This window comes from Apium graveolens, chromosome 5 (assembly GCF_009905375.1).
Source record: "Apium graveolens cultivar Ventura chromosome 5, ASM990537v1, whole genome shotgun sequence".
Taxonomy (NCBI): Eukaryota; Viridiplantae; Streptophyta; class Magnoliopsida; order Apiales; family Apiaceae; genus Apium; species Apium graveolens.
Genome location: NC_133651.1, coordinates 65,687,063 through 65,706,531, shown reverse-complemented (window position 1 = coordinate 65,706,531; position 19,469 = coordinate 65,687,063). Strand labels below are relative to the sequence as shown.

Genomic DNA, 19,469 nt, shown 5'->3' with positions numbered 1-19,469 from the left:
GCATAATATACACAAAGTCCCAGTGTATAACTGTATATAAAAAAATATCGTTGCAAGGTGATCTCATATATCTAACCTTGTCTCAACGTTTTTCTGAAAATCTTTGTCATTCATAAGACAATTATTAATTAGATATAAGTTTAAAAGATGAGGTTACCAAATACCCCAATATACTTATATCTTTCCCAATACTACTTGAACTACCACCGTTCAAGTTATAACCAGTTTCAAAAGTTCATCACATAGATGAGACTACAAGACAAGATTTGAATAGATTCAATCTTTGAAATATTATTGAATGAAATAAAGTTACGAGATACTTTATTTAGTCCCGATATATATATATCCACATATATATAAAACATTTCCTGGAACCTCTGTTATGTAAAATATGAACAGAGTTTGAAACATCCAATGAATTTTGGAAAGGAAAAGAATTTTGGCATAAACCAGATATCTTGCTGATCAGGCAAAGATACCAATAAGTAACCTTTTCTACTAGTAGATGGACGAATTCCCCACTGGTCATCACCCTGGTCTCAATAGGACCTTATGCTGGACTGCCACTCAGCCACTTATGCATTTGATGGACTCCCACTGAGCCACTTACACTATCATGGACGCCCACTGAGCCCATGTTGCTTATGCCGACTCAATAGATGGACTTACTTCCCGAACGTTGGGTAAGTAATCAATTCATTTACCAAAACTGCAACCTTGTTGCGAATATAAAATACACCACAGAGCCGGATCCCTCAGGTTTTGAGCGAGTATTTAAATCCCCTTAAAAAGGAAGATCTTAAATATAAAAATGAGTTTTGGGATCCGCTCTAACTTTTAAAAATCATTTTTGAAGACTCGAAAACACTTTATAGTGTGTTTGGAGTAAAGCTGATTTAATGAAGTAAATCAGTCCCCAGAATATTTAGAAAATGACTGAATATTATTATTTAAATAATATTCCCATAAAGAATAATCTTTATAAAAATAATTGAAGTAGAAGTATTAAAACTTATACTTGAAACGAGTATTAAATAACCAAAGATATACTTATATGAAAGTACTATCTTTATTTGAATAATCTAAAATAAGTTTGATTATTGACACCTTATTCTTTAATAAAATAAAGAATATACCTCAGCAAATAATCGGAGTCATAGATCCTCAAATGAATATTCAAATAATATTCATTAAATAATATAAACTGAGTCATAAGCCCTCGAATGAATATTCAAATAATATTCAATAAATAATATAAAAGAGTCATAAGCCCTCGAATGAATATTCAAATAATATTCAGATAAATAAATAAAAGGAGTCATAAGTCCTCGAATGAATATTCAAAATAATATTTATTAATAAAATAAAAGGAGTCATAAGTCCTCGAATGAATATTCAAAATAATATTCATTTAATATAAAGGAGTCATAAGTCCTCATTACTTTATCTCACAGCAAGTAGCCAGATATTATGTTTGCAACATGCTTTATGTGCTAGATTTCAAGCTGACCCAAAAGAATCTCATACGCCTTCGAATAATATTCGAAATAATATTCAATAATAAAATAAAGTTAAAGTAATCGAATAAACCTTATTCGATTAATAGTTTTGAAAACTATGACCATATATATATATATAAGTATATATATATATATATATCCATATATACAAAATCTACTCGGGATCCTCGACTCCCGGTTTTAGAAAATATTTCCACCTTTGGGTCCCTATACTAAGGGTATACGCAAATACAGCTTATCTCTAGCATAGGTATTATGCAACGAATAAGCATTTGAACCAACAGATATATAAATCAAGAATACGAAACAGGCATGCATATATATACCATATCAGCATGCTTCAATATATCGCAACATTTGCTAATTAACCAACATGCATCTATCGCAAGATAATGCATATACTTATATTCATCACAACAACAGTATAACGGGTAGAAAACTTGCCTGAGCGACTTGGGGTGATAAAAGGCTCGGGACGAGTCTGGTAACCTATAAACAACAAGTAAGTTGGAATTAAACCAAAATCACTTGTAAATCTATACTTTAACTAACTTAGACTCTAACGCTTGTTTTGCGCTCACTGATTCGCTTAAGTCACCCGGGTACCCTCGGCTCCACCATTTTTAATAATTTAACCTTTACGAGTTTTAAAGCGATTCCTTCGCGAGTGTCTTACCAAATGCCTAACACACTTACCATAAATGTTTCATACATTAATTAACCCTTTTTGGTCTTTAACCTATGTTTCAAGGTAAGGCGAGGGGAAAAGTTTCGTTCGTGAAACACCGTTACATGAAACGGTCGTTTCTCCTAAACCGTGCATCAGAATCGAATGAACTATATATCAAAACGAAGCTCGTAACATGAGCTATCTAAACATGGCAGTGGTCATAATCTAGCAGGGGGTTCTCGGGTCCTAATGTTATGCACAAAAACAGTCTACAGGAAATCGGACGTTACGACGGCTATATTTACGCGATTTCCCAAATTTAAACCAATTCAATCAACCACAATTTCAACTTCAATTCACAACCCAATCAAACCTCCAATTAAACTACACCACAACAGCCCCAAATCAACTCAATATTACCAATTTATTCATCTACACCAAGTCAAAAATGTGACCAAGAACTTCAAATCTAACAAGCATCACTCCTAACTCCAAAATCAACAAAACCACTTACTAAACAAAGCTCTATCATGAGTACACACTCATTACACTCACCCATCATCTAACATTATGAAATCCAAACCAACAAAACTTAATACTAAGGGTTTGAGAAGTTATACCTTCCTTGGAGAGTGGAGAATCAAGAGAATGGCTTGGAATCACCCTTAAAGTCCTTATCCAAGCTTAATCTAAACAAAACTTCAAGAACACAAATTTTAGTTCTTGAAAACACTATTCACCATCTTCTTTCATGATTTATAGAAAAAGATTGGCTTGGAATTAGAAGCTTAAACTTATAGGAAGTATGTAACTATCCATGGGGAAGCTTAGATAATTACCTTGCTAAATAGTAAGTGGAGGAGCTTGGACTTTCATTTTTTAAGAAAACCACCCGAGAGCATGAAGAAGAAGAAGAGAGAATTTTGTGTTTTGGCTTGATTTGCTTTTGGTTGGTTGATTTTTGTTGTTTGTTTTAGTGAATTACCTAGTTGCCCTTGGTTTTGTGTGGTTAAAAAGTCACCACATCTCCTTCCTTTCTTGTCATGCCTATGTCACCTTGCACATGTCATAATGCTCCCACTTGTCCACACCTTGCGGTTTGATGATGTCACAATCCCTGGCTTCTTGTACAAGCTTGTCTCTTGGTCACTTATTTGTTTTACGGTTCGCTTATCTTTCGTTCTCGTTTATCGTTTGAGGGACCATACCCGGGATCTTATTACTTAGGTTCCCTTAACCTTTCTCAATATATTATATTCCTTTTATGATCCTCTCCTATAATCCTTTAATTTAAATCCTTTTTATCCTGTTACCTTATACTCAATTCTCTCCGTATCATGTGAATTTCCGGGAAAAATCAAAGTGTTCGGAATTGGATTCTGACGATCTTTACATACACTTATATACCACATAGAGTACTTATAATATCCCATAAGATCAATAACAGAACTCCTACATAGCGTGGCATGAAAAGTGTTCTCGTTCAGCAAAAACACTATTCATAAGGGTTTCAAAATTTCTCAAAAATTGGGGTTATTACATTGTAGATTCAACTTGTAAGCAGCTGTGTACAATTCTGTAGCACAGAGTTCTCTACTAAATATATATCTCTGATGGAAAAGTTCAATCCACCAAAAAGTTTTTAAGTACTTTTATTTAATTACTTTTTGATTTTATTTCTATTCTTCTTTTATTCCGCACCATTGCTAAATCAAACACAGCTATATATATTTATTGAAGAACCATTCTTAAAAATTGAAAAGTAGCCAGAATTACATTCAACCCCCCTTCTGTAATTCTTGTTTAGATTGTTTGGGAATAACAAGTTGTGATTGAGAAAAATAACCAAAAATAAGGGTTAAACAACTACAAATCATACCAATATTCGGTTATTATAGTTCAGTACATAGAGTTAAAATTTTGCTTTATTTAAAATGTCAATAGTTTATAAATACACTTAAAAATATCAATAAAGTTATATATTTCAATCAGTAATATCGTATTTTTCAAACTATAATGTCTCTTATTTCAAAAATATCACGAACATATACACATAATTATTATCAAATCATGTCATTTACAATTTTTAAATAAAAAAATTATATCAAAGAAACTTCAATTCAAGTTAAATTAAAAAATCAGAAAATCTCAGGAAAAAGACAGAAGATTATTCTAACATACTTTTTGCAAGTGTTCACTGAAGAATTCCATTCTTGAATGGGACCAAGAAAGGGATATATGTGGTTAAAGATCTCCAGAAGTATGCCTCAACATGGAATGAAGGTCTCCTCCTGTAGTTAATGGGTGTCATTATTGTGGATGTGGTTGATCTTTGTTATGTGTTTTGGTAGCTTTGTTTCTGTTATTAACGGGTGTCCTTGTTGGACCCTTTAGAGTAATCATGTACTTTGAACCCAAAATCTTGGGATAACATGTCGTTCTATTTGGTGGGTACTTCTCATTTGAGGGACAGAGATGTGCCCAACAGTTGCAGCAAGTCATAGCTATACCCACGACTATGATCTAGAAAAATAGTTGATAACAAAAATTTATAATTCTCCAAAGAGATACCTCATCCGTGAAGTCACTAGGTCGAGCATAGACATTCATGGCTAGGTCTCATCGGTTGACATTCCTAAAACTAGTTTTAGATGGGTTGGTAGGTTCTTCCACTAGGACTCGAAATGGGAAATCTAGCCCATATTGGTGTCTTGTTACCCGAGAACTATGTCGGCTTGATTCTCAGTAAATAAGGATACGTAGGCATATTGTAAGGGGCTGGATGTTTAGAGCTCTGAGGATAGCCACCACTGACCCTAAGTAATCTTAGCCAACAATTACATACAACAACCACACTCCGTTCAGTTTTTCGATGAAGAACTACTGTCACAGATCTTGGTTATGGCGATGAACCTCATACTTTATTTTTACCAAATTCCTTCGTCAACAAAATTGACGCTAGATGAGGGCTGCTGATTAAGATCATAATGCTATAAGCTCACAATCATGATGGAAGTTTGAATGAATAAGTTGATTACGATTTTGAAGGAAGTGATGGGAAATGCTATGCCCACCATGAAACTTATGTTCTCCACTATGTATAAATCAACAGCACACTACTCCGATCGTCGATGGATAACCTCCGGTGCTCATCAACAATTCTGATCCAATGGAGCAATTGTATCGCATGGGAAAGGCTCTAAATAGTTTTGAGTCAAGATTGGGCACCATGGAACAATGGAGGGGAACGAGAGTCTGTCACCGATATCAATCTAGAAATTCTCCAATGGGTGGCATGAACACTCAAGGAGGCCATAACTGACATGAAGATTGCTTCTCGTTAATTACACCATGGCGGCTACAACACTATGAAGAAGATTTTCCTATCGCGGAACACCCAGATTAAGGAACTGGGGGTGTTCGTAATGCGGGCAGTACAGTTTTTTGTCGAATCCAAAAACTAAATCGCATATCAATTTCTCCAACCACGACCACACCAATAAAAGTAAAAACCGCATAACCGCCACCACAAAAATGTGGTTTAATTTATAAATTTTAAATATTTATTATTAAATAACATCACATTGACAATTTGACATAATTTAAAGTCTTGGTAAATAGTGCACCAGAAAATAGTTAAATTAGAATACAATTTAATACTGGGTTAGAAAAAAGACACAATAACAATTTTTTTGATAAAACTGTACTTGCATATATTAAACTTCCTCCAAAGCAAGGTTATAAGCAATAAAATCAGGAGCATTAATATGCCACTCCTGAGGACCTGGAAAAGAATATGCAGTTTGAGCTAACAAATGAGCTATCATATTCGCAGATCAACTAACAAATAAAACTAATTCTTCCTCAAAGTGTTTCAGTAATTTGTGACAATCCTCCACAATATTAGCAAAAATAGATTTCCCTCTACTTCCTTGTAATTCATCAACTAGAAGCTTGCAATCTGTTTTAAATATTAGCTTTTGAGTCCTCCATTCCTTAGTCCATGTGAGAGCCTCCTTCAAGCCTATTGCCTCTGTTGTCCGCGAATGACCCCTACCCTTGTTCATAGACACTCGAGCACAAATAAACCGATCTCTATCATCACGAGCTATACATCTAGTCTCGATGAATTCTGATCCCTGGTGACATGCTGCATCAATATTAAACTTGATCCATCCTTTTGGTGGTTTACACCATACTTTGTGACGAGCAGATGCTCCTCCTTCTTTCCCCCATTCTCTTCCATCACACGCCTCCAATATGTAAGCAGGTTCAAAGCCATTGATTTAATTCCAAACACCAAAACATTCAGCTTGTCCCACACCCATCTATTTCTTCTATACCATATGCTCCAGCAAAACAGTGCCACCATTACCCATTGAATCTTAGTCCCCATAGTACTAGCTCGCTTCAACACGTCTATAACCGTATCATTCATATTTACCTGGATAATATTCTGCAGACCCATTACATGCCAGAATTCCTTTGAAAAGCAACAATCGAATAAAATGTGCAGGTCATTCTCATTACATACGTGACATCAAGAGCACACAGGAGATATAGTCACATGTTTCCTTACCAGTGCTACTGTAGTAGGTAACACCCCTTTACTCACTCGCCATAATAGATTTGTGACCTTTCCCGACAATTGCAATACCCACACTTTTCTCCAAAAACCTCTGTCAATACAAGCAAATTCCCCACGCATTCTTCGATAACAGTTTTTTACCGAGAACTCGCCCTTATCTTCCAACATCCAGTAATAGTCATCTTTTCTTTTTCGAATCGGAACAAGGATTTATTGTATTATATTTCTATCCCGTTCATTGAATATATCATTCAAGATATCCTCATCCCATCATTTCTAATCATCAGCTAGCAAGCTTTGAATTGTAATATTTTCCAATTCCTCATATATCTCTGTCGTGACATATCCATTATCAATGCAGGGCATCCATGGGACCTTCCAGACCCTTGTACTAACTCCATCCCCGATTATTCTTCTACATCATTGCTTAATAATATCCCGAGCTGCAAAAATACTCCGCCATACATAACTTGGATTATTTCCAAGCTTTGCATTAAAAAAATCAGAACTAGGATAATATCGAGCTTGAATCAATTTTGTCACCAGGGGGTTATCATTATTTAACAATCATCATGCTTGCTTTGCTAGCATTGCAGTATTGAACTCCTTCAACTTTTTGAACCCCAACCCCCCATCTTCTTTCACCGTACACAATCTGTCCCGCGACAACCAGTTAATTTCAGTACTTGCACTACCATTACCCCACCAAAAGGAATTCATCTTCTTTTCTATTTTGTCACACACCTCACTAGGAATCAACAATAAACTCATCCAAAAATTTGGAATAGTTTGTGTTGCTATTTTAAGTAAAGTTACCTTTCCCGCTTTTGATATTGAATGATTTGTCCATACATGCAACTTCTGTTCTATACGATCTACCAAAAAACCAAACTCATCAACTTTATTTTTTTGGAAAATTCGTAATTTCATTTAAATCAGAGCATCAAGATCTTGAACATGAGAAATAAAATCAGGAGAGTGGCATACCACTCTCCAATATCTGACATAGAATAGGCGGCTTTAGCTAGAGCATGTGCCACACTATTCGCAGATCTAAAAGCGAATTGAATTAGCACCAGATTTATGTGCTTTAACAAATGACTACACTTACCTACTATTGTTCCAAAGTATGACTCATTCGGCTCTTTTTTACATGCCTGTACCAGTGTTATAGAATCCGACTCAACTATACATTCCTTGTACTGCAATTCTTTGAGCCATGATAATGCCTCCTTTAATGCTAGAGCTTCTGCTTCCTTTGGACTCCACACTCCCTGTAACTTTTTACTCCTAGCTGCCAAGAACATACCCTGATCATTCCTTATCACATCACCACATCCTATACTTCTATCCTAGAAAATTGATGCATCCACGTTTAATTTCATCCATCCTGCTTTCGGTCATTTCCATTGTCTTGTCCCATCTGCGTGATGTCCATTTGCCACCATTGTTTGAGCTTCTCTCCAGTCTCGCAATAGGTTAGACACCGCTGCCATAACACCAATCGCAGACCCATTAACTTTATTCCAAACCCAATTGTTTCGTCTATTCCATAAGCTCCAGCACACCATACCCAGTTGCACACATTGTTCCTTTGAAACTTTGTCAAACACATTTCTTATCATTATACCAGCCGAAGCATCAGTCTAGCATTGTACATTATTAGCCATACCAGTCATACTCCATACTATTTTTGCAAAGTTACAATCAAATAAGACATGAGAATCAGTTTCATTCCCAGAATGACACCAAGGGCACAAAATATCAATATCAACATGTTTTATTACCAGTGCAACAGTTGTAGGAAAATTCGATGTACAAACCCTCCACAAAAAATTTGTTACTTTACTTGGTAATTTTAATGCCCATAACCTAGACCAAAAGCTTTTATCTGCATCTTCCAGTTCACCTTGCAACCATCTGTACCCACTCTTAACAGCATATTCTCCTTTTTCATCAAAAAGCCAAACCTATGAATCTGGAACCTCTCTTACCGACAATGGGATCTGCATAATTAGCTCAACATCTCGAGATTGAAAAATATCTTGAAGTACCTCAACATCCCACCTACAAGCATCCTCCTGCATCAAACCATTCACTGTGGTATCTTATATTTGCACGGGCATTTGAGTACTCACATAACCATCAGTAGTATCTGGTAGCCAGGGAACACCCCACACATTTGTATTCCTTCTATTGCAAATTTTTTCCGAGTTCCTGCCTTAATCACATCAATGGCTGCCATTATACTTCTCCAAGTATAGCTCGGGTTCGATCCTACTTTAGCATCCAAGAAACTCGTGTTTGGGTAGTACTTTGCCTTCATCACTGCAAAAACCAAAGGACTAGATTCCTTAAGTAATTTCCAACCCTGCTTAGCCAGCATAGACAGGTTAAAAACTTTTTAGATCCTTATGTCCCAACCCTCCACAATTCTTAGGCTTACAAACTCTACTCCATGACATCCATTTCACTACCTTACTATTTCTTCCGTTGCCCCATAAGAAAGCATTCATTTTCCTCTCAATCTCTTCACAAATTGTACATGTAATTCGAAACATGTTCATCCAGAAACTAGGAAGTGCCTGAGCTGATGAGCTTAGTAAAGTTACCTTCCCACTCTTCGATAACTCTTTGTTATACCATCCCCTCAACCTTTGTTGAACTCGATCGGTAAGAAAGCCAAACACCTCCGACTTTTTACTACCAACACACATAGGCATGCCAAGATATTTCCCAGGCTTTTGAACTTTTTTCACTCCCAAACAGTCACAGACGTTCTTACAATCCCCGTCAAGCATATTTGGACTGAAAAATACTTCAGACTTTTTATAGTTTGAGATATACTTGGTGCCTTGTTTGCAATTTTACACCCATGCAGTAGACCACATTCTTCATGCTCTCTGATCAACCCACTCAACCCTTCTGCACACATGATATACAAATACGGAGATATCGGATCTCCTTGTCGAATTCCTCGATGAGGCGCTATGTCCCCAAAAATGTCACCATTTCTCAGAAAACTATAAGAAACTGTTTTAACACAGCTCATCACCCTTTCTATCCATTTAGCAGGAAAACCAAATCTCCCCATCATCATTTCAATAAACGGCCATTCCAGTCGATCATATACTTTAGAGATATCCACCTTTAGGCCTGCTACCCCAACTTTCCCTTGAGTTTTTCGATGTATATAGTGATTAAGTTCATATGCTATCAAGGCATTATCAGTTAACAAGCGCCCCTCAATAAATGTGCTTTGTTTATCGGATATGATTTTCGTCCCAAAGACATTGGCAAACCCAAATATTTCCTCGGTGTATTAACCTCACTTATATTTAGGATTCGACAAACCACCTGCCTATCATTCTTTGTCGTATTAGAAGAAAAAGACACCATCGACTTACCATAATTTACCATTTTCCCTGATATCATCTCGTATCGTTGTAAAATTCGGTGCATCACACCTGCTTCCGCTGATGTAGCTCGAAAGAAAAAATATGTATCATCAGCAAATAAAAGGTGGGAAATTGTTGAAGCTCCAGAAGCCATGTACACCCATGAAGAATTCCCACTTCCTCATTACGCCTTATCATGGCACTAAGGCCCTCAGCACACATAATATAAATGTATAGTGCTATGGGGTTGCCTTGACACAACCCGCGTTGAGGCTTAAGATCACCAATAACTTCACCATTAAGCACAAAACTATCTGTAACTGAGCTTATAAATTGCATAATTCAAGCAACCCATATTTCATGAAAACTGAACTTAACCATCATATTATAAACAAAGTCCCACTCCAGCCTATCACAGGCCTTCGAAATATCCACCTTCAGACCTGCTACTCCCGTGATTCCATGTGTCTTCTTCTTCATGTAATGGTTAATTTCATAAGCCAGTAGTGCATTATCAGTTAGCAACCTACCCACAATAAAATCACTCAACTTATTGGACACAATTGAATTTAGCACCAGTTTAAGACGATTAGACATAACTTTAGACATGATTCTTACCAACATATTGCACAAAGAGATTGGTCGAAGCTCCGCCATAGTTTCAGGCATCTTTACTTTTGGGATTAAACAAACTAGTTTTCGATTAACTTCACCTGGTAACAAACTTGTAGCCATATAATCTCTACAAAATTCAGTCACATCCTGCCCATCAACACTCCAAAAAGATTGAAAAAATGTTGGTAATGATTTATCCGTATGTATGGAAAAAACAACCTCCTTAACTTCGTTAATTATAACTTCTGAAATAAGCTCCATATTCTCGGCATCTGAGACCTGATTAACCCACTCCCTATCTGTCAATTTCCCATCTAATGATGATGTCTCAAATAACTCACCAAAGTACTTCTCAAGCACCACTTGAATTTCTTTATCAGTATCTTTCCACTCCCCATTGTGATCCTTAATACATTGTATCTCATTCATCCTCTTCCTCATCGATGCATGCTTGTGGAAAAATATTGTATTGTGGTCACCTTCACACAACCAAAAACTCTTCTCCCTCTGTTTCCAATATATATCCTATTTCTCCAGCAAATTTAGATACTCCCACCTGGCCTCATTATACATTTGAATCCCTTCTATGTCCCTACGCGATTGAAGTCTCCTCAACCTGGCCCTTAATAGCTTCGCTCTTTATTTATATTCATTACTGATCCCCCATCCCCATTCTTGTAGTTTAACTCCCATGCTATCTTCTCCATAATCTTTAATCCCTGTGCTTCATTCCAACCATTCTTGACTATATTTTCACATTCTTTTTCCCTGAGCCACTGATTCTCAAACCGAAACCTACGCTATTTTGGCCTAAACACCTGTTTATTAATCTGTAAGTGGAGGGGCAAATGGTCCGATATTGTAACTTCCAAAACCCTCACCTCTGTAGATGGAAATAAATCATACCACTCCTGATTCGCAAGACCCCTGTCCAGCCTTTTTTGAACCCAATTATGCTTTCCCCGTGATCTTTCCCATGTAAACTGCTCCCCCATATACCCCAAATCCAACAAGCCACACTCTATTATCACTTCAATAAACCCATCTATCAAGTTAATAGGATGCCTCTGCCCTCGTCTTTTTTCATCTAACGACATCGTATTATTAAAATCCCCAATTACGCACCAAGTGAGATTAGAACGAGATGCTAAATTCCTTAAAATCTCCCACGATTCACGTCTTCTCCCCTTCTTCGAACACCTGTAAAAACCTGTATACCACCATCGACCTACCTGCTCATTCTCAATTTTGAAATCAATGTAATGATTCCCTCCATCCTTTACTATGCACCCACCTTCATTTTTACAGAGTAATGCTAAACCTCCACTATGCCCCTGTGCATCAATCGACCAACAGTCTACATAATTTAAGCTTTTACATAGTTCTTCAACTTTATTATTTTTGGATAAAGTTTCAGAGAGAAATATAATACAAGGCTTCAGTTGTGGGGTAACTTCTTTAAGAAAGTGAACTGTACATGGTTTACCCAGCCCACGACAGTTCCATGTAAGTAGACTCATTGTTCTAGACGGGCCTGATACGAGGTCCCGCCTCTCTTAAATTTTTTGGCCCATTCTTTTGCAGTTCATTGGACACCCTATCCAGCCCATTACCTTCAATAACTGTTTCCTTTTCTATTCGCTTAAGTTTAGCCTCCAACAAAGTTATCTCATTTTTAAAACTTTTCCTCCAACATAGTTTTCCTGTCATCTCCTATCCCCCTGATCTCACTGACACAAACTAATTATCTCCTCATCTCCTATAATTTCGCTGACACATCCATCCAGCTCCATGAATCTCGCACCTTCTTTAGTTTCGCCAGCGGACGATGGCCTTGTTCCACCATTTCCAGAAGACCATGCATTTGCTACCCCAACTCCATTCCTCAACCAACGGGCTCCCACCCTCTAATTTTTTTGTTTTTTAGAGATACTTGTAACCACGTACCATATACACGATCAACAATTTTATCTGGGTTTTTATAAACTAGCGTACATTCTCTTTCTAAGTGCCCCATCAAACCACACACAAAGCAGAATGTACTCAAACGCTCATATTTAAAGTTAATCCACCCCCAATCACTAGCTTCCCGTTTAATCTTCATTTTTCATTTTAACAGCTTAGTCATATCCATTGTAACTCTAACACGTACAAACGTCTTTCATATCCCATTAAAATTCAATGGATCTGATTTAACAAATGTTCCAACATAATTACCAATAGTTTGTATAACCTTCTCTGTTATCATCCCATTTGGCAAGTCATAAATCTGCACCCATATATTCATCTTATCAAGTTATACCAAATGTGGGTCTTCATTTCCAGTCAACCTATGACGAAGCAACAGACTCTGTTTGAACATCCAAGGACCCCCTTCAATCACCTTCTGCAAATCCAATACATGATAAAACAAAAAAGATATTGATTCCCCCCAGGTCATGAATCTCAACTCCCTACTTTGGGTGCCACAGTGAAGAAAAACATTTTGTATAGCATGAAAGTTTATATTTTTCTCCGTGAGGAATTTACCAACCAGGACAAAAGTTTGTTGTTGCTGCCTCACATCCCCTTCTCCGACTATTATTCCATCCACCTCATATTCCTCAGTTATTAACCTCACATACATTGCCTCCAAATTCATTGGCTCTGATGCCATACTGATTCACTAACTGACACAAATGACTTAAAACTGAAATACTTGTTACATGAACAAGACAACTTGCAAAGCTGCAAGACTTAAGAATTACAAATTATACTTTACTAGAACCAATAAGTATCAGTTAATTATGCATAAATCATGATATAAAAAGATCAATATTAGAACTTAGTCAGAATATGGAACTAGAGTTAATTGTGGGATCAGGTCGAAGCTATTATTTGGGTGCTAATAAACCCTAATATTTGGGGAAAAACACAAGGAACTAATATGGATGCCAAAGATATACCGGGAATTCCCAAAATGACACCATCTATACCTCACGAAAAGAAATCTAGACAAATGTAGGGGTTTTATTTTATCTTGAAAGAAGCGACGATCCTAGGTCATGAATTGAATTAGCTCTTCCTATTGAGTTTTATTTCTCCTCGGTTTACTATACTGGAACTCCTTGGTCACTAGTTTAAGCTAGTGTAAAGCTGAGGATGTGGTGAAGAAGACGATCTCCCACTTAATTGAGATCCAATTTTTTTGAATCTTTTTGATAAAAAATCTAACTCATACATTATAGCAATCCAATAACAATAATTTCAGTGGAGACATTATAAATAGTAAATATAAATTCGCTCTCATCAAGGGCAACATATGTGTTACTTCTTAAAAGAGAATGTTGTCCCATATAGAATGACCAACACCCAAGCTATAGTAACAAATGCTCCAGAACTATAAAACTAAATTTCTAGTTCCTAAAGTGAGAAGTATAGAACTCATACAAATATCAAGGATACCAAAAAGGCAACAATTACGGAAAGAGAAAAAGCACACATGAACATGTGTAAAAATACATTACTACTTGTTAACAAAAAATACATCAGCAAAGTTATTTTTGCCTCATGTTATGTATGATGTAGCTACTACAGGCTTCCCTCTTTATAAAAAATATATGAGAGAACTTAAATATATGACATCCCTTTCATACATAAAATAAAGCCCGATCAAACAGCCTAAATCTGCAATCAAATAGCCTAAATCTGTAATCAAGTTTTTTATATACTATAAAATACTAAAATATGAGAGAAACTAAAATATATGACATTTCATTCATACATAAAATAAAGCCTGATCAAACAGCCTAAATAAAGACTACTACAAACACAATACTAACTAATAACTTGTTTGTTATAGTAGTAGACTACATGCAGCAATACTATGATTTTAGAAATACTCCGATATTCTATCCTATCAACATACAAAAATAGTATTTCATTATAAAAAAATAAGAAAAAAGCATTCAGGTCATCAATCATAGATTATTCTTTATTCAACTTCTAAAAATTTCTAATTCTAAAATATGATCATAAACACAAGATCAAATATATGGTTGTATATTATAAATTGAACAAATTCTATCTATTTTGACTAAATGCAAACATTTTTTTTCTTCACTCATTACAATCATATTCGGAAGAGTTGTATATGCGAAAATTTTTATCGTGCATTGGTGCGCAAGTGTTTCCAGATTCCAAAATATAATAGCAAAAAGAAAATGAAAATAAAAAGGCTAATTTTAGTGCCTTCTCTGGCAAACTGGTAATATAGTACCATTAAGCTAGTCGAGATCAATAACTTCAAAAGTACCAAAGTCGTCAAATTGATAGAGAACATAGATAGTTTACATTGACAAGCAGTATTTAAGGATTCATATTACGATAACATAATAATAAAAAAACACACTTGAACAAATAGTTCAAAAGTTTCAATATCCTCTAAAATGGAACTCATATTCAGTGGCAAGGATGAAGTCCTGATCCAATTTTGGGTGCATATCAGAGCTTATATCATAGAAGGATTTAAAGAACTATGAAAAAAATCAAGTACCTTCCCTCTGGTAATAAAAGAAGATTTTGAAGCAACTGTTGAAATCTCAACCTCAATTACAGGAACATCCCGAGCCATCTCGGATAATATAAGATATTTGGTTGCTATCATTTTCCACTTGGCCAGAATGTCAAAATTCTTATATTTCCTATCCCGGTTTTGTTCCAAAAAATATATGTCAAACTCGTTTTTTTGTATCTAGGGCATCATCTTCATTGCATTCTCTGTCAAATTCTAATTCAAACATATAAGCATTTTAATAGTATCTTGGTTAGATAATCCGCTTTGAGGATTTATCTTTTTCTGGATTTTTCAGCTTCTGTTCATTAGAGTAGTGACTTACAAGCTTTGACAAACATACTTTGACATGAGAAATCATCCCATCGACTTCTTGTTCAATATAAAATTTATTCAAATAGAGGAGTACATATTTTAGCTTATAAGAAGGATCCAAAATAACTGTAATATACAACAACGAGTTCTACTTCTTAATGTTGCCCCGATATTTGTCAAATCTTAGCTTCATTCTAACAACCATATCCCCCAAAACTGATTTATCACTTAAACATATTTTATCAGCTTTTCGCATATTGTACACACTTCCTAAAGTATGAATTTGATGCTACAAATAAAGATGAGTTGAATCTCTAAGTGGTTACGTAGAATACCCACAAAAATATACAAAATGTGATGCAATTATCCCAATCTATAGCATTTGGTAGCCCTACTAAACTTTTTTCATTTTTACTTTCATCAACAAAGTACTGCATATAAAATTCATCTTCTTCCTCAAGTAGTCTAAAACCTTTAACAAATTATAGTGCATAATCCAACATAAAAAAGGTGGAGTTCCACTTTGTCGCCACATCCAAAAGAACAAGAGCATTTTTCTAGTTGTATTTTTAACACAACTTTGAAATCTGGATAATCGAGAAAGAGAGGCTCTGACGTACCAGCTGCAATAGAATCATCTTTAATTCTTTCAACCCATCATTAACAACTAGATTAAGCATGGGAGCTGAGCACCTCATATGGTAAAGTTCTCCATCACAAACATATATGTTCCAACTATACAACCTTTCATTAATGCGAGAAATATCCAACCCATTAGAAACTGTATTGTCAACTGTAATAGTAAATAACTTATCAATTCCACATAGTCAACTCATTAGAAGCTGCATTATTAAGTGTAATAGTAAATAACTTATCAATTCCCCAATTTTTTAAGCATGCCTTAATTGTTTTACCTATTGTCTCTCCTTTGTGATTAGCAATTTGAGTAAAATTTAAAATTCTTTTTTGCATTTTCCACTCACGGTCTATAAAATGTGATGTTAATTCCATATAAAAAATATTTTGAATAGAATTTCAAGTATGGGTAGTTAATTAAACTCTTTGTGAAATTTCCACAAAATAATCTCTTAACTGAATCTTTGCATCATAATACAATTTTGTAATATTTCTTGTAATTGTAATACATGAATAACATGGGATATTCAATACTATAAAATAATTTAAAACTCTCTTACTCTACAAATCTAAAAGACAATTCATAAATGATAATAAATTTTGTGCACGCAAGACTACAACTTTTTAATTAAATCTCACTTTCTAAAAGATAATCTTTTTAATTTAAATCCCACATCCACCAAATTACTAGTTCATCCACTTCCAGTCCCAACAATACTTGTCTTTTTAAAACACGAAATTACATCGTGGGATAAAATAAAAATTTTGTTCTTGATCAAGTTCCAAGAATCGGTGAAATATATGATATTTATTTATTACATATCACTAGAGTTTGACATTAAGATTTTTGTTATTTACATTTGTCTAATGTATCATTATATGTTAATAATACAATCTCATAATAAGTTTATCAACGAGTAATATTGGGTCACTATCTCTATCCCCAAATTTTAACCCAATTTTTGAACCCATCTTGATCTCACTAATGGAGAACAACAACTGCATGTACAAGTTATTTGCAATTTTGATGCAAGTAGTTTAGCAAAAATCAGTACAATATAATTGTAATATGGTTTTTGCAAAAAATAAACATACTATCTAGATCTTCTAATGAGCTATAAAAGACTTTTAAAAACTTATGAAAAAGTATACTTTAATATAATAATTTCAAGTTTTTTGTATTTTTTTAATATTTTTTTATTAGAAAGAATCTAGTATTGATACCTTATATCTAATTCTAATAGTTTGTTGATGTTATATTTTATACATGTTCTCTACTTTGATTCAGATTTGTCAGTGTATAATAAACTGATTTACTAGGATATTTTTAAGAGCTTGATTTTGTATATTTACTAAAATTATTGAAAGTGAGATGTAATACCCGGGATATATCGTGTAATTATTTTGTTATTATATAATTATTATTTGTGTTCAGTATCTATTCTGTGAGCTAATTGTTAAGTGTTATCGGTACTTGAATATTCAAAAATAATATTAATTGAGTATTTTAATTTTTATATGTCCAAAATAAAATATAGATAATTGTCATATCTTCCTAATTATTTTTATGTTGATTTATGGATTTATAAGGATCATATGAAATTTATAAAATCTTTTTCCGAGTATTTAAAATCTATTTTATAAAAACGGGAACCAACCGACGTCAACCGTTGTTACATTTTTGGAACCCGAAACTCTTTCGAGAACGCCTTCCTAACCTAATTGTAATATTCCGAGCATATTCCATGTTTCGACTTTTTTGATCCGGCGTACGGTTTGTCCTGCGCGGGTCCCGGCGCAACATTTTCGATACAATATTCGTTTCGGTAAATCAATAAAACCCGTATTTTCGATAAATGGGAGCTTTTTATTAAACTATCACAATTATCACTTCGTAATACGTGTAACCAGGCGCTGAGACCAAGACCGCAGTACAAATTGTACTGATTTGGATAATTATCCCGAAAACCGATACCGTTTGGATCAGTTTTTACAAATAAACGTACCGTTCTATATCCGGAATGATCCAACGGGATACTAATTTTCCGTAATTATAAATAGCCTTTTACCGTATTTTATTTCGTATCAAAATCATTTGCAGACATATAATTATATAATTTTCAGAGAAAAACCCTAATTTCCTATAACTGTTCTAAGAATCAAACAAGCATTTGGAGGTGTTATTGAATTCGGTTTGGAAAGCTCGAGTAACCAATCTGAAGGTCTTGAAGAGCTCTACCAGATTCTGTAATCCATACACCTGCAGAAATCAAGGTTATTTTTCTAAAAATTTATTTATTTTCGAATTTATTTTATTAAAAATATGAATTTTTGTTCGGATGATTGTTTGTATGATTTGATGATTGCATGTTGTAGAGCTTGTTTTCCTGATGATTTTCATATGTCATACGTCTGATTTGGAGTTCAATAACATGTTCAAATTTGAGTTTGATTTTCGAATTTTAAAATTAGGGTTTATAACCCGTATGAATGTTCTTAATTGAAATTTGGGGGTTTCTTATTCTGTGATAGATTGATGTTGTGTTATAGTGGGTTGTGTTCTCTGTGAAATTTGCAATCTAGTCGTATAAGTTTCATGAACCAACGAGGTCTGTAGAGAAGGGAGTTGTGTTTTGAAGTTTTCCGATGTTCGCCGGAAACTGGAAAATTTCACGGCCAAATTCCGGCCAACTCAGGGATTGTTAGGATGAATTGATTGCATGGTTGTGTTCCTGGTGTTGTGTAGATGTGATCTGGAGGTGATGGTGGCCTGAGCATCCCTGGAACGTGTTCTCCGACCATCCCCGACTGTTCTCCGGCCACCCCCTGGAAAATTACAGTTTAGTACCTATAGTTTTGAAAACGATGCAGTTTGGTTCCTGTAGTTTCCAGACTTTGCAAAAATTGGATTTTTGTTTTAAAAATGTTTAAAAATCATATTTCCTATTTATTTTTATTATAAAAATTTGTTTTTAATTTCTGAAAATTCTAAAAATTATTATTTTAATTCTGAAAATTATTTTTAATTCACAAATAAATCTAAATTAATTAGTTAATTAATTTCTAATAGATTAATTGGTCAATTAATTCGAAAATTAATTGATTAATTGATTTAATTAATTATTAATTGATTTTAATTAATTATTTAATTAGATTTAATTATTTAAAAATGATT

The 19,469-nt window shown here is 34.6% G+C and overlaps 2 protein-coding genes across 2 annotated transcripts; both read right to left on the bottom strand.

Annotated features, from left to right (window-relative positions):
• Positions 1-8,178: 8,178 nt before the first annotated feature.
• Positions 8,179-10,330, bottom strand: LOC141660141 (uncharacterized). Its single transcript, XM_074467102.1, has 6 exons — positions 10,081-10,330; positions 9,626-9,952; positions 9,256-9,527; positions 8,922-9,149; positions 8,773-8,859; positions 8,179-8,424 (listed from the first exon to the last, which is right to left on the bottom strand). Exons 1-6 carry the CDS (start codon positions 10,328-10,330, stop codon positions 8,179-8,181), a joined length of 1,410 nt encoding a protein of 469 aa, XP_074323203.1.
• A 188-nt stretch (positions 10,331-10,518) lies between these two features.
• LOC141660140 (uncharacterized) lies at positions 10,519-12,311 on the bottom strand. Its single transcript, XM_074467101.1, has 3 exons — positions 11,698-12,311; positions 11,448-11,586; positions 10,519-11,298 (listed from the first exon to the last, which is right to left on the bottom strand). The coding sequence occupies exons 1-3, from the start codon at positions 12,309-12,311 to the stop codon at positions 10,519-10,521; spliced, it is 1,533 nt and encodes a 510-aa protein (XP_074323202.1).
• Between the last annotated feature and the right edge of the window lie 7,158 nt (positions 12,312-19,469).

Coding starts and splice junctions, on each gene's coding strand:
- LOC141660140 (XM_074467101.1), bottom strand. CDS start 12,311: ATGAGTCTACTTACATGGAACTGTCGTGGGCTGGGTAAACCATGTACA. Junction 11,587..11,697: donor GGTCTTGCGAATCAGGAGTG/GTATGATTTATT, acceptor AAAATAGCGTAG/GTTTCGGTTTGAGAATCAGT. Junction 11,299..11,447: donor AGAATGGGGATGGGGGATCA/GTAATGAATATA, acceptor TATTGGAAACAG/AGGGAGAAGAGTTTTTGGTT.
- LOC141660141 (XM_074467102.1), bottom strand. CDS start 10,330: ATGGCTTCTGGAGCTTCAACAATTTCCCACCTTTTATTTGCTGATGAT. Junction 9,150..9,255: donor GCAACGGAAGAAATAGTAAG/GTAGTGAAATGG, acceptor CTGGCTAAGCAG/GGTTGGAAATTACTTAAGGA. Junction 8,425..8,772: donor TTATGCAGATCCCATTGTCG/GTAAGAGAGGTT, acceptor GTACAATGCTAG/ACTGATGCTTCGGCTGGTAT.